A 14397-nucleotide genomic window follows, 5' to 3' on the forward strand; every position below is an offset into this window, starting at 1 on the left:
CCATCATCAATTCCACATTTTTCCCAGCAGAAAAGAACAAAGGAAGGTGAGCCCTCTCCTTTCGAGAGATTTCTTAGAAATACCACATAACACTTTTACTTGCATTTTATAAGCCAAAACATGGTCACATGGCCACACATAGCTTCTTGGCAAGACAGCTAAATAGAGGTCTGTTCCTCAGAACAAACATGATGAATGTCCGAGAGTCCAGTTCAAGGTTTCTGCCACAAAGGGAGACAGCCATTATTCAAATTTTCTTTTCATCTTGTGACCAATGCTAAGTGAAGTTCACAGGAAAAAAGAAAAATCAAAGTTAGTTTATACTTGTAGCATTTATTTCTTCATTTATATACTGACTCAGCAGATATTTTTGAATACTTGAAATACCCAACTTAATTAGTTATGTACTAATCAAGATAACTGTCTAGAAGGTTCATACACATTAAACTGAGAAATTTGAAAGTGGTATCTTATAGAGAAAGTACAAACAAAATGTTTGGGCAGTTCAGAATAAAAAAGTTCGTGAAGCTTTGTAGATCAACTGACTTTTACACTTCACTTTAAAATATATTTAGGGTGTGGATATGTGAATGAAGTAATGGCATCGTGGAGTTGTGAAAAGAACACAAACATTTAAAATAAGCATATTTCATTTGTCCTTTAATTTCTGTTGGGAAAGAGATGTGAGATCATTTAACCTCTTCATCCTTGATGAACTTGTGCAAAACAATCATTCCTACAGGTTGCCTCAAAGAGGAATTATAAGTCTCAGTAGGTAAAAATATTATACAGACCACAAATCACTGAGCAAAGCATGGTTTCTTTTTACCGATTTTTAGAATTTCAGACAGAAAATACTCAGAAAATGAATGTGAACAGAACAACATGGACAACGACGCATGTCCAAGGGGGGGAGACTTAGGCAAAGAATAGAAATTAATTGGGTTTGCCTGAACAAGAAACTGTGTGTAGAATAGTTATAAGGAATAAGATTTACTTGGACCCTTCAATGGCATGCTGAAGAGATTGGATTCAATTTGATAGGCGGATATCCTTGGGAAGTTTTTGAGCCCATAGCTCATGAAGATTAATTTTGCGGGACTCCTCCAGGTAGATGAGAAGAGATTCTTTTTAGTTAAGTAGCTATTGCAAGTGAAGAAGTAATAAAGGCCTGATATACGTGAATGAATGTGGGAATAAAAGGAAAGGCAAATGGAAGATGTATTTTAAAATAGATTCAGTGAGACTCACAAGAGTTTGATAGAAAAGGACAGAATCAAAAATTACTAGAACATCTTGAGTAGAGGTGACGGGGAGGATGAGGGTGTCATCAACAGAAATTTGGCACATAGTACAAAATGGGTTTGAGAAAGAAAACTTTGTTTTTGTTTCTAGCAGGGTAATGGCTAAGTAGTGATGTCCGGCATGTGGTTGCAGAGTCAAGACTTGGAATTTGGGCCAGAACTGTCCATTTTAATTTAGGATATTCTCCATTAACAAAACCACAGTGAATTTTAGCCAGGTAGAAGAAGTGTGACCCAGAAATAGGATGTTAGGGAATCATTTGGGGGTGGAGATTGTAGGAGGAAGAGAAGTCAATAGAGGAGGCAGGAAGAATCAGAGAAGACAGCAGCTGTCATTAAGCAGGATTTAAGTTAATTACTCACAATACATTCAAAATTTTGGAGATGAGGAGGAAATAACATTTTGTAAGTGGAGGTTTTGTATTCGACGTTAAGACTTGTAATCAATCAATATCTTCCTAGAAGGAAGCCAATAATCAAAATATTTGCTTACCTTCATGAGCTAACTAATTATTATTTATCAGCAATCAAACTCCATCCAGTTCAGTTTTCCGCATATCATCCATTAGGCAGTGAGTAATACTGAACCGACTCCTCTGAAAGCAAGGTAAAATGGAAATAGTCCTAATTCAGAGATGCGACCATGGGTGTTAAGATCTGACTATTTCTAAGTGCGTCTGAGAGCTAAGAGAGAGTTATGCTCTCTGAGTTGTCCTGGCCACCCTCCAGACAAGAAAATTATTTTTTGATTTGGTGTTAAAGCTGCTATCTGCATGGCCTAACACCACTGGGGACATGATATTTGGAACTAATGATGAGTTTGTTGAAAAAGAGGTGCCCTGTTGAGTACTTCATTGTGCCTACCCAAATTGATTCTTTAACACTCTTTAGCCATGCTCACCTTCATCTACTAATAGTACAAAGGTGGGAATACAAATTTTAGTGCTCACAACACTAATTAACATGGGAAAACAATAAAAATGATTTTAAAATGGTAGAAGAGATAGATGCTATAAAGTGAGATTGCTTTAGACTTTTGAAAACCCTTGGTTGTGGTCATAAATCTGGAAACTGTATGTAAGTCAATTTAGATATTATCCTCTGCAATATCATGTTAAAACCATATTTCTGAAAGAGTGAGATTAAAGAGTGAGCACCAAACAGATAAATTACAAATGGCTCATGCTTTGTAACTTGGGATTTACATGAAGAAGATATCAATGTATCAAATCACTGAATACTTTTTGAAAGATAATTTAAAGTATGTTTTTGTTAGCAAACATTTTTAATTTATTAAACTATAAAGAAGTGACCTCCTGTAAACATACATGTTTAAACATGCACTTAAGTGCTGTATTTGGTGCAACTGGGAGAGGAGGCTGCCCTGTATAGGACAGGGCCCATTTGAGCATCCATTACTCTGTGCCTACAATGAGAGAACTGTTCTACATTCTAAGAGTCTAAGAAAAAAAAAACACAGTAAGACATTAATAAAATACCTCTTCAAAACATTGGAGAGTAGGCCTTAAAGGATATTTAGCATATACTGCGTCTTCTATGTATTTGCAAAAGTTGGTCCTGATTTTTGTGGTACCATCTGTCAGTAACACAACCTTCAGGATGTCCGTGAAAGCTAGTGTTATTTCACATGAAAGATCAGATTATAGAAGTTACATGAACACCTAAGAAGGAACCAAAACTATTTTAGTAAAGGTGAGTGGAGGCAATAGATAAAAACAATCAATTTGGGTGGATGACATTTGACAAGGTATTTTTGATTATCTTTAGTTATAACTCTGTGGGATACAGAAAACGTTGAATCAGCTGCTTAATATAGTAGGAAGTATCAAAGAATTGAGAGATGTAGATTTTAACTCTGTGGCTTGGGGAAGTCATTTAATCTCTCTGAGTTTTATTCATTCGTTTATTCATTTATATTTATTTATATATTTTCTTCACAGACATTCCACAAGGCAGTACTATGGCCTGCCCCTAAAGTTCCCCTTCTATAGACTGTGAAAATGTCACTAAGGGCCTTTGAAGCTCTATCATATATCATAGAATAGTAATAAGTACTTAATGAGAGACTTTATAAAAATGAGAACTATGAGCTACTCTTGAAGGGTTGGAGGAATATAGTTTAAATTATGGAGAAAAATGTTGATTTTGACCAGGAAAACAGCAGGTACAAAGCCATGGGCCAGCGTAAGCCCTAGCCAAGAAGAGCCAAATTTTAGGATGCCTACGACTGAAGATGAAGACGAAACAGCAGTAAGAGCTAGAAAGGTGTGAAGGGGTGACTAATAAGCGACCCCACAGTGAAGACGGTAAACCTAAAGCGCAGGCAGACCCTGCCTGTCACGACTTCAGTTTCAGATGGAACTGACGAGGTTAGTAAAGTGACTAGAGAGCTCTGTAGAAAATAATTTTATTACCAAAAGAGAGAGGAAAAAAAAAAAGTCTATGACTAAGTTACTTAATTGACCTTTACAGTATTTCCATGTCATGAGAACATTTGCAGACAGGTAATTACTAGGCATTCTGACACCATGTGGGATTTTTTTTTTTTTAACAAAACCGAGAAAGATATTATTAATTTTATTTTTCAGTTGTAAGTGTGACTTTAACCACATAAACCTTCCCTGCCTATCTTTTTTCTTTTTTTCTCCTTTTTTCTCTTGTTTGATAAACCAAGAACTGCATGAAATCTCCAAGCCCCTTCACAGTGAAAAACTGCGCTACTTCTATAAGTATCACAAAATAGTCCCCATTATTTTAAGTTTGAAAATGCCAGGGAAACATTAAGTGAAATCCACCATACTCCTTTTATACAGCAGATTTGACCTCTAGATACGTTAAGAGCTTCATCCTCCAATGCTTTTAATTCTAATCCTTGCAGAGACGAAATTCATTGCTTGAATTACAAGAGTGAGTCTCATTAAGGCTAAGAAGCAGTGACCCAGATAGCATAATGGATTAATATGGTGACCTTGCAACTTTAGAGCTTCACTTTCCAATCTGACTGTGCCTTCAAATCACTTCAATAGTCAATTAATCAATTTGTTAATACCAGCCTGTAAGTGTTCCGAGTCTGGAAGTTAGTAGATCATTTTGGCCAATACTCGCCTGTGTAGAGTTAAACTGAGAACCACTCCCAGAACCTCTCTTAAATAATCAGAATAAAAGAAATAGGGTTTCTTGAATTGCCGTGAGTGCTGTATTCTCTAATAATTATATATACTTCTGACACTCAAGTAAGTATCAATATTTCGAAACTTATACCATAAATATCTATTAATGATATGTTTATATTTCATTAGTAAAGATGAAACTAGTAAATTAGTAAAGATGGACTGTAAATATAATTACTCAGCTCTTGAGTAATGAAATGTGATGTTGATCTAATTCTCAAATTCTGTTCTTTTAGTAATAGCACCTTTATACACTCTTAGCATTATTCAACTCCTGAGAGGTTTTGGTGAGGAAGTGGAAATGTATATAATTTAGCAGGACATCCTACAGAATTTTTAAAGTCTAAAGACATTTGAAAAAATTTTTCAGAAACATGTTTTAAAAATATTATTTCTATTCAATTTTTGTGTAGATGCAAGACATACGGAACCCAGAAGGAACTCAATATAGCTCCCATCCTCAGATGGCGGCCATGAGACCAAGGGGTCAGCCTGCAGATATCAGGCAGCAGCCGGGAATGATGCAGCATGGCCAGTTGACCACCATCAACCAGTCCCAGCTAAGTGCTCAGCTTGGATTGAATATGGGAGGAAGCAGTGTCCCCCACAACTCACCATCTCCACCTGGAAGCAAGTCTGCAACTCCTTCTCCATCCAGTTCGGTGCACGAAGATGAAGGCGATGAAACATCTAAGGTAGAACTAGGTTATTTCTAAGACATACAGGAAAATGTTTGTTGCCTAAAAATAAGTATCGTTTGGCACCTTCCTTGACCTGTGGTGGGTATAAGTTTATATTATCTAAATGAAGAAACATTGGTGGGGGACATACTTTTTAAATAAAGCGTGGGGTATAAACTGAACAAATTAAATCATCTGCTTACCCAATTACATTTTTAAGTCCCTAACAAATCCTTTTAATACAGATGTATTAAGCATAAAAGTAAATTGCACTCACAAAATAGGGTCTGCATAAGGGAGAATAATTCTTGTAGGACTCAACATTCAAAACTCCTTCAAAAAATTCGATTTCCATTTAACAGTTTTATTTTAAGAAGGCAACATCCCAGGGATAGCTCTGTGTGTGTGTGTGTGTGTGTGTGTGTGTGTGTGTGTGTGTGTGTGTGATAGTTAGATGAAACCTTTGAGACCAGCTGACCCAACCCGAAGACAAGGAAAGTAAGGGGCAGGGATGTTAGATGACTGCCTTCTAGAAAAAAAAAAAAAAAAGCCTCAATGTTTCATTGCTTACCTTTTGTTAACCCCATGTCTGTCTGTCACATTAAGTTATCTGCATAGGAAGACCTGTCTTAAATATCCTTAGATTGGAAAATTAGCTGCAGAAGGTAGTTCTTTAAAGTATCGGTAGCAGCTTTTCTAAATGACTGTTCTAAAACCAAGCACATTTTCACTCAAAACCCCCAAATTATCTCTTTATTGCCTTACTTATCAGTCAGTTATCTTCCAGATTAGTCCAAGAAAGAAGGACTCTTGTGCCTAGTTGCTATGAAAAATAACCACATTTATATGAGTACCTCTAATTCCTCCTCTTTTTAAAAATATTACTAACGAATTGTCACTTGTGACAGTCCTTTGATTCTTTTCACTTTTGTGAGAATTTTGTTTTTGGAAAATTAAACTTGTCAACATGCTACCAAAGGCAACACTATGAGATTCTAATCTAGTGTATATGGTTACCTTTCTAGCAGTTACACTAATTTTTCAAAGATCAAGGCAAATAATGACTCGTAGATTTATTTAGCCTGATGACAAAGACAAGCCTGCTATATTGAATATATTTTATTATGTTTGCCATTCTTGATGCCCCGGCAGTCGGAGCCTTAGTTTTAGAAAAGCTGCCCCTTTCCAGGCTTAGCTAATTCCTAGAGACAGTGAATGACTTCCCTGCAAGCACCTTTGACCAACAACCAACCAACCCAAGTCCACATGCCCAACTGTCTCCTTTATCAAACTCTCACACCAAGCCAATAATTCCCCTGCTCTAAATCACCCCCAGGACCAGGTACCAGACACTAGAGACCACCTCTATAGCCCAGAGCCCACCGACATTGTTCAAACTATCCAATCCAAAGCTTACTCAGGATACCTGCCCTGCCTTGCCCATCCATCCCTCAAAAAACCCAATAAAGGCTTCCTAAACAACCTTGCATGGCACGCCATGCCTCCTGTTTCTAGATGTCTGTGAGTGTAAACTTCTTTCTTCATGACCATTACCATGTGTGCTATCTTAAAACAAAGCCCAGGTACATTTTAAAGCAGCTGCACAACTAAACATCATCACCTGTGCTGATCCCGTCCACCCTCCGCGGTCTCTCCCTATTGTCAGTTAGCCACTCTCTTATTGAGTAAGGTAAAACGGCAAGAGGAGACTAATCGATATTACATAAATAATGCATTGGGCTAGAGAAAGCCTGACCTTTAACTGATCATTTGGGGGACAAAACAATTTTCTTAATAAAATAGGTATTATTCCAATGGTATCCAACAGCCAGTGAGTACCTGGATCCAAATGTGAACATCAAGAACTTTGTGTGGCCATGTTTTAGGGATTGGATTAGGTACAGATAATTCGAGATAATGTCCTAAACATAGATGATATATACTATATTGCAAGGAGAAAATTATATTCTACTCATGGTAAAGAATATTTGTGCATCTGGATAATATCTTTATAAGTATTCCTTGCTAGAATTTCAAGACATTTAATGCAAAATTAGTAGCATCTTTTGACAGTAAAGTTTATGCAGGATTATTCTTACTTACAATAGCATTTTCACACTCTTCAACTTATATAAATAGAAGACTGAATGGAAACCAGAAATTCATAGAATTAACATTCACAGATTCTGCCATTTCCTGTTAACCCACAAGGTCCATATCTATAATTTTGCTGAGACATGAATTGTATGTTATGAGCTTCTGGACTGATGTGAAATTTTGCCAGTGAGTAACCTATCCAACCATTCCAAATGCACATGGCGAAATCATTTATAGCTCACTATTAATGATTATATAAGCAGTGTATAATAGAACTTATATTCTATAGTGTTATATTCCTGATTAGCTGTGTGTGAAGGCTTAGGGTTGGATTTCTCAAGAATGCTCTCATCAAAATGACTCTTTGTCTCTACAAATATTCTAGTTTATGTTTAGTATAGCTGTATTTTCCATCTAGGTAAATCTATCCTCCCATGCCACCTCTACACATGTTCATCCCTCTAATTGGAGATCCTCCTACCCATTTATTCAAGTTATATTTATTAAATCACTAAAAAAAATCCTGTGATAAAAATGCTCGAGTAGTCTTCATTACAGTTAAAGATTAAACTGAGGTTTTTCCTTTATATGTGAGCAGGATTTATGTGGAATGTTGTATTGCAACCTCTCCAGTTAAGTGTGAAATAGCATTAAGTCAAAAGGATCATTTAAATCATTTCTAACAAGAGAATTAAAGAAGAATATTTAGTCTCGCACCAGAAAAAGCCTTTAAAGCTTCCTTCTTAACACTCCGTGCTCTCTTAAGTAATTACATATTAATTCCAGTTTATCTAGTTGAACAATTAAATGAAATAAATTTGTGTTAAGAGAGATATACTGTAAATACATCAGTAAATTATCACCTTACAAACACTACCCATGGTTCTGATTGCTATGGAGCTGTGTTGACAGCCTAAAGTCATAAACTAGACATACAGTAAAACATCAAAGAAATATAAACGTGAGTAGCTTGTTGTTCTAAGCCTATAATCCACTACTTGTAATACAACATACACTTTAAGGCACTTAAAGTATCTGACATTACAACTATATTTTTAGTGCAGTTTTCCCTTTAAGGGAATTATGGGCTAAGAATCACAATTTATATTTTTCCATTCTTTTACTCTCAACCCTTCTGCTTAAGTTTTATATGTGTCTCTTGTAAATTGCACATGGTTAGATAATCTTTTACTTTTAAATGAAACTGACTTCATTTACATTAACATAAGTACTAAAATATTTGGGTTTATTTTGCCATTTAACTATGTTGTGTTCTATTTTTCCCACGTGTTCTATGTTTCTTTTCTCTTTCTTACCCTCTTTGAGATGGTTTTATTTTTCTTATTCCATAATTTCCCATTTTAAGGTTGAAAATTTTATACTCTTTCTGTCTATTTAGTAACTACCCCTAACACACAAACACATAAAAGTCTAACACTGATCAGTATCTTTACTCTTCTGACATTAACTTTGGCTCCAAACACTCTCCTTCCTATTTATACTACGACAGTTATTGCTATTGTTTATTTTAATGATAATTGAATTAATTTCTGTAACTGAATACACAAAATTTAAGAAATACTTTTTTTATTATTTTAGTGTATTTTTTCCTTTAGATTTATTCACATTATTTTTCCTATGTCTTTAAATTTTTCTTTCGTGAGGATCTGTTGGGAACATAATCACCTTAAAAAGTACTTCCACTAAGTATAGAATTTTAGATTGACAGTGATTCTCTTCTATTATGAAGGTATTATATTACTCCATTGAGTCCTGATTTTGATTATCGCTTTTGAAAATTCTACTACATCACCGTCTTTCCTTTGAAAGTAATCTGTTCTTACTCTGACCAATTTTAAGATCTTCTCCTGCCTTTGGTGTCCTTCAGCTTCACCGTGATGTGTATGGGTTTCTTTAAATTTATCCTGAAATTAAATATTTCTGTTTTTCATCAGTTCTGGGAAATTTTCAGCCATTACTGTTTTTCAGATATTTCCTCTACCCTCTTCTTGTTCCCTTCTTATTGTGTAATTCTGATAAGATATACTATACTTTTTTCTATCTTCCATGATTCTTTTATATTATCCATTTTCTTGCCCCTCTGTATTACATTCTGATTAATTTATTTATATTAATTTCACAGTTCATAATTCTCTTTTTAGCAATATCTAGTCTGAAACAAAGCTGATTTATTGAGGCTTTAATTACAGTTATTTTATATTTCTCGTTTTATCTGTTTCTTTCTCAGATTTGTTTGGACTTTAGTTGTTTGGTCTTGATCCATATACTTACTTCTTTCGTTCCTTTAAGCATTTGCTACTTTCAATACATGAAGTGATTTGGGGTCTGATTCTAGTGTCTATAGTTGCTGGGGTTCTTGGTTTTAATACCTTGTTTCATTTTGCCTTTTTGCTTTTGGAATGAGAGCTGATGTTGATGAGAACTTTATGAGACTTTGTCTCATAAAGTGGATTCCTCTAAAGATGATTTGTGTTTGCTTCTACCAAGTACCTTGGACCATTACAATCTAGAGCAACGTTTGCCTTATGCTTTTTTAAAATTATCCAAGTAGCATGCATTCAGGGTTATAAATCCTTAAAAATGCTGGCTTCCATTTGTGAATTATCACAAAAGACATTTCCCCCCTCTCCATTTAGTATTATCCCTTCAGGTCTTAGGAAGGCACATATATGATAAATCATTTTACTTCTCTTTTGTTCTGAGAATCTAATTCTTTTCCATTCTGACTTTAATTGGAACCTTCTTTTTAAAATCCCACTTTTCGCCAGCAATGAGTTTTATCTTCTATCTACTATGCCTTTGACTCAATTTCACCAAATTCAACAATTATCTTCAAGATAAAATCTGTCTTCAGTACTTTGCTTACTTATCTGGATTCCTGCTTTCACTTAAAAAGTTGTTTTTAAGCGTTTCTAACTAATTAGCTAGTTCCTTAATACATGAGCTTTGCCATTCTGGAGAGAAAGAGAAGTGTTGTTGTTTTCCTTAAAGCAAGTAGGACAAGTCACTAGACTTTAAAAAAACAAAAACAAAACAAAACTACTTTTTATTTACTGCTGTTCTTAAAGCAAGAAGATTTCTGGAACCAAATAAAAATGATAAGCAGACAGGTTTTTATAAACATTAAGTGAAATCAAGCAGTGTTAGCACCAAATGTCAAGTCAAATTCTCTAGCAATAAGACACAAGACTTAAGATTGGGTCTTTGAAGTCTGGTGTTTTGCACATTGAACAGTGTTTATTATACAATTATTCAATGCTCCTCATGCTATAATATGTATGATATTTTTAAAGAGGCCTTTATTTCCCAGCAATAGAAAAAATATATATTCTTCACTTATCAGATATAAAGTATCCTATTGGTTAAGCCTAAATATAACAAAGTAGTTCTGGGGAAAATAATAAAATTCAGTCAAACAGCTAGTTAGTACTCAATTTCAGATAATTGTTCCTAAAATTCATTTAAGTAACTAAATTATACTAGGACAGTATTTTCAAGGTGTGTATGTTCTTAGATGATTTATACCTTAGGTAAATGAGCGTATTTGATTAATTCATGAAATAAAAATAAAGTGAGGCTAAATGTAGACACCTGGCATTTTATTCAGTGGGACCGTGTCTCAACAGCTGGTGCATTCTTTTAAGGCAGGAAAAACCCTCTATCCAAATCAGCAAGATGTAAACTTAATGGCACAGACAGGCAAAGTTAGAAAAGACCAAATAAATCCAACAAAATTCATAAATATAACAAATAGGTGTATATAACTATAATTGACTCTTCCTCACTTTAAAGTGATTTTTCCAGACAGTAACACAAATTGTTCATCCTACATAAAGCTACTGAATATCTTAGCTAAACTTATCCTAAAACGATACTCAGCTATGTTTGACAGAATCAAGGATTTTTAAAAATGAATTTGCTTTACAAACTATGATACAGATACAATGCCTCACACTTATGAATCATTTCAAAAGTATAGCACTTTACATATTTTTTTCTGTAGTTTTGAGTCATTGAATGTACTATTATTATTAATGATAATAATAAGCCTGATTATAAAAAGAAAGAAGTAGTACAGCCTTACTGATTTCACAGTAACTAGATGACTTACTTTCCATGTTTATTTGAAATTATTCTCATAAGGGGCTTTTAGGTAGCATTGTTTAGAAAGAAAAGAGAATGAATTTAAGTAGCAAAATTTTTCACTTACAGAAACAGTACCATCACAAAAAAGTGCTGTGATATGCCGTGTTTTCATGGCGAAGATTTTATAATATTTACTTTATATGATAAGAGTTATAAGTAGAGTTCTATGTTGTTTGTTCAGCCTATTATGCAGATGGTGCTTGATTAAAATCTATTTTAAACTACAGCGATTACTGCAAGATAGTGTGCATTAAACAGCTCTCCCAGCTCCATTACAGGCTGTGGGACCGCGGCAGTTTATTTTAAATATGCTTATAGACATTTCTAACTTCTCCAGGGACATTTCAACATCAGTGATTCTCTTTCCTTGAGAGTCTTAACTCCTGTGCTCTGTATTCTTAAGAGGCATTATCTAAGCAATACCATTAACACATGCTTTTTTAAAGTGAAAAATTATTGTTTTCTTGTGATAAATAAGTAAATACATCACTATAATTAAGCAGTAAGACATGAGAGGAGGTGGATCACAAAAAAGCTAAGGATACCTGTAGGGGTTTTAGAAACAAATGTGTGTTTCCAAGTAAGTTACATTAAACACACGCATCTGTGTGAAGCTTACCTGAAAGTATATTTTTTTATGTATTTGTGTATGTATTTATTTATTCATTAATTCTTTAATTGAATAGGATAGGAAATAAGTCTATGGGTGATCAGGATTATAATTTAGGCTTCAACACAGCCGTGTTCTTAGTTGCTGTAATTTTCATGCAACTTTTATATGTATCTTAAATGTCCCGTGTCTTGTAATTCTGAGCCTCAGCCCCACCCTGTAGGATAAAGGAGTGTAAAGGAAATATGTGATGAACCACTGCACTTATGATACCAGAGTGATGCTGTGAGGATGGAAAGCTTCACAGGAGCTGGTCCTCACTTCAATGTGCTTGTCATTGTGGGGATTTATATTTTTGCATTACATGGTTTCATCTTTATTCTAAAGATTATGATGTTGGAATTAAATTTAACTCTCCAGTCTTAGAACCCTAGTAACTAAAAATATTGTACTCTAGAACAATGCCCAATACACAGTGCCACACTATCCAGTACAGTAGCCACTAGTCATGGATGATTGTGTACATTTAATTCATCTTTCCAGAAAATTCTATGAGACAGTGCTGCTCTAGACTTTAGAAGTCAGGGCCTCTTAGACAGTTAGGACATAAAATTATAAACTTTCATTCATCTAAGTAAGAACTCAGGATACAGACAATACTTAAAATTAAAGTCCAGAGTATATTACAAATCCATTTGGCTAATTTTTCCATCATAATCATATTCATCATCACTATATTCATTCCAACTATTTAGTGGTCAAAAAAAGAAAAAGAAAAACAGATTTTTGTTACACGATTCATTACTGGCATGTAAGTGAATCTCAATTACAGCAACACTTTTTTTCTTCAGGGAAGACTTACATATAAACGATGACCATGTATTATGTATTTTTCAAATATGTGATGGAACTACCTCCAGAAAGTAGACGTTACAAAGTCCCAGTTAATTACACAAAACCTAAAATAGCAGCTTACTCCTATACCCTCTGAAAGACAAGAAAAATGAAAAATAAAAATTAGACCCCCACAGATCAGGAGGTGATACCCAGTGGCAGGCAGCCTTACCCATGGCTTGGCACCGCCCAGGCACGTGGGTACGGCAGACGCCAAAACACAGCAAGGAGCGATCATTTCCTTACAGTGCATCCTAAAATGAAAGCAAAGATACTATACAAACCCAGCACGGCTAGGAACATTGAGCAACATAGTAAATGAGTCTCTTCAAAGCTTATTTTTTTAAAAAAAAAAATAAGAATCTTTTCTACATTGTTTTTATTTTCTCCTCTTGTCTTGAATCATAGTTCACTGCTATGAGGGCAATTCTATAAGTGGTCAGAATATTATGATCCGAAAATATAGTTTTAGTGATCTGGTTTAATTACAGATAGAAAGGCGGTGAATCTTGGGAAATTAATATTTTATGTGTACTCTTTCGATTGGTCCTCTCGCTAGTTCTCTTGCATGGCAGATCATTCAAACTGAGGTTCACGTGAGTACTTAAAAAGAAGGCATATCAATACGCTCTCACTTTCAGGCGCGGCAGCAAAGCTGATGTAATGTTATGAGACTGGCTGGTAGTCTGGTCATAATGGGGGATGACGCCCCAGCTTCACAGCTCAGTGCCTCTCAGATTCTCAACCAGAGATACAGTTGAAGCTCCGGGGTTATGCTCCATAATACATAAATGGTATCTCCTGAGCCGTGGAAATGTGGAGGCAGAAGTCATAAACTGCTTGTTTCCACTAAATGAAACCCTGAGATTGAAAAAAGACTGCATCTGGCTAACCCTACAGGACAAATCAGGAACATAGGGAAAGCCTCCAGACAATGAACTGAATTGATTGGTTGCATGGAATTATTCAGAGTTTCCTATGTGGTTGCTATATATTGCCTCTAAAAGATAATTTGTGGTTTTCATGCACTCGATACTTAGAGCTTCTTACTGGCAGTAACAGGTTCTCCTGCCACCTTGGGTCATCCCTAGAAAGTAGGGCCATGTTGTCCATCCAACACAAAAAGATAGCTGTCCACCTTTCTGTTACAGCCAGGCATCATATATCCAGTGGATCTAAAACTTGCACCCTACTGTCCAAATACCAATTTAAAAAGAAAAGAAGCATGAAGATCCACAGTTCAAACACGACTCTGGACAATGGAGGAGGGAAACTAAATAATCTGAGGAAATCTTTTACTAAGAATATTTACATTACATCATAGGAAATGTATTTTTATGAATGACAGTTGATTATTTTCCAAAAGATTCATATAATCTGCAATCATGGAGCTTTCAATGTGTCAGATCATTAATTTTTAAATTATAATTTAAAATGAGTCTAGGTAAGTGTTC

General features: G+C 35.0%; 1 protein-coding gene across 6 annotated transcripts in view; it reads left to right on the top strand.

Annotated features, from left to right (window-relative positions):
* The window catches only part of TOX (thymocyte selection associated high mobility group box), a 279705-nt gene that overhangs the window by 229620 nt on the left and 35688 nt on the right, over positions 1–14397 (top strand). For all 6 annotated transcript variants that reach the window (XM_016120466.2, XM_016120471.2, XM_016120472.2 and 3 more), the window contains exon 4: positions 4909–5190. In XM_016120466.2, the coding sequence (XP_015975952.1) occupies positions 4909–5190 (282 nt within the window). The remainder of the gene's footprint in view (positions 1–4908; positions 5191–14397) is intronic.

This window comes from Rousettus aegyptiacus, unplaced genomic scaffold, assembly GCF_014176215.1.
Source record: "Rousettus aegyptiacus isolate mRouAeg1 unplaced genomic scaffold, mRouAeg1.p scaffold_m13_p_15, whole genome shotgun sequence".
NCBI classification, from domain to species: Eukaryota; Metazoa; Chordata; class Mammalia; order Chiroptera; family Pteropodidae; genus Rousettus; species Rousettus aegyptiacus.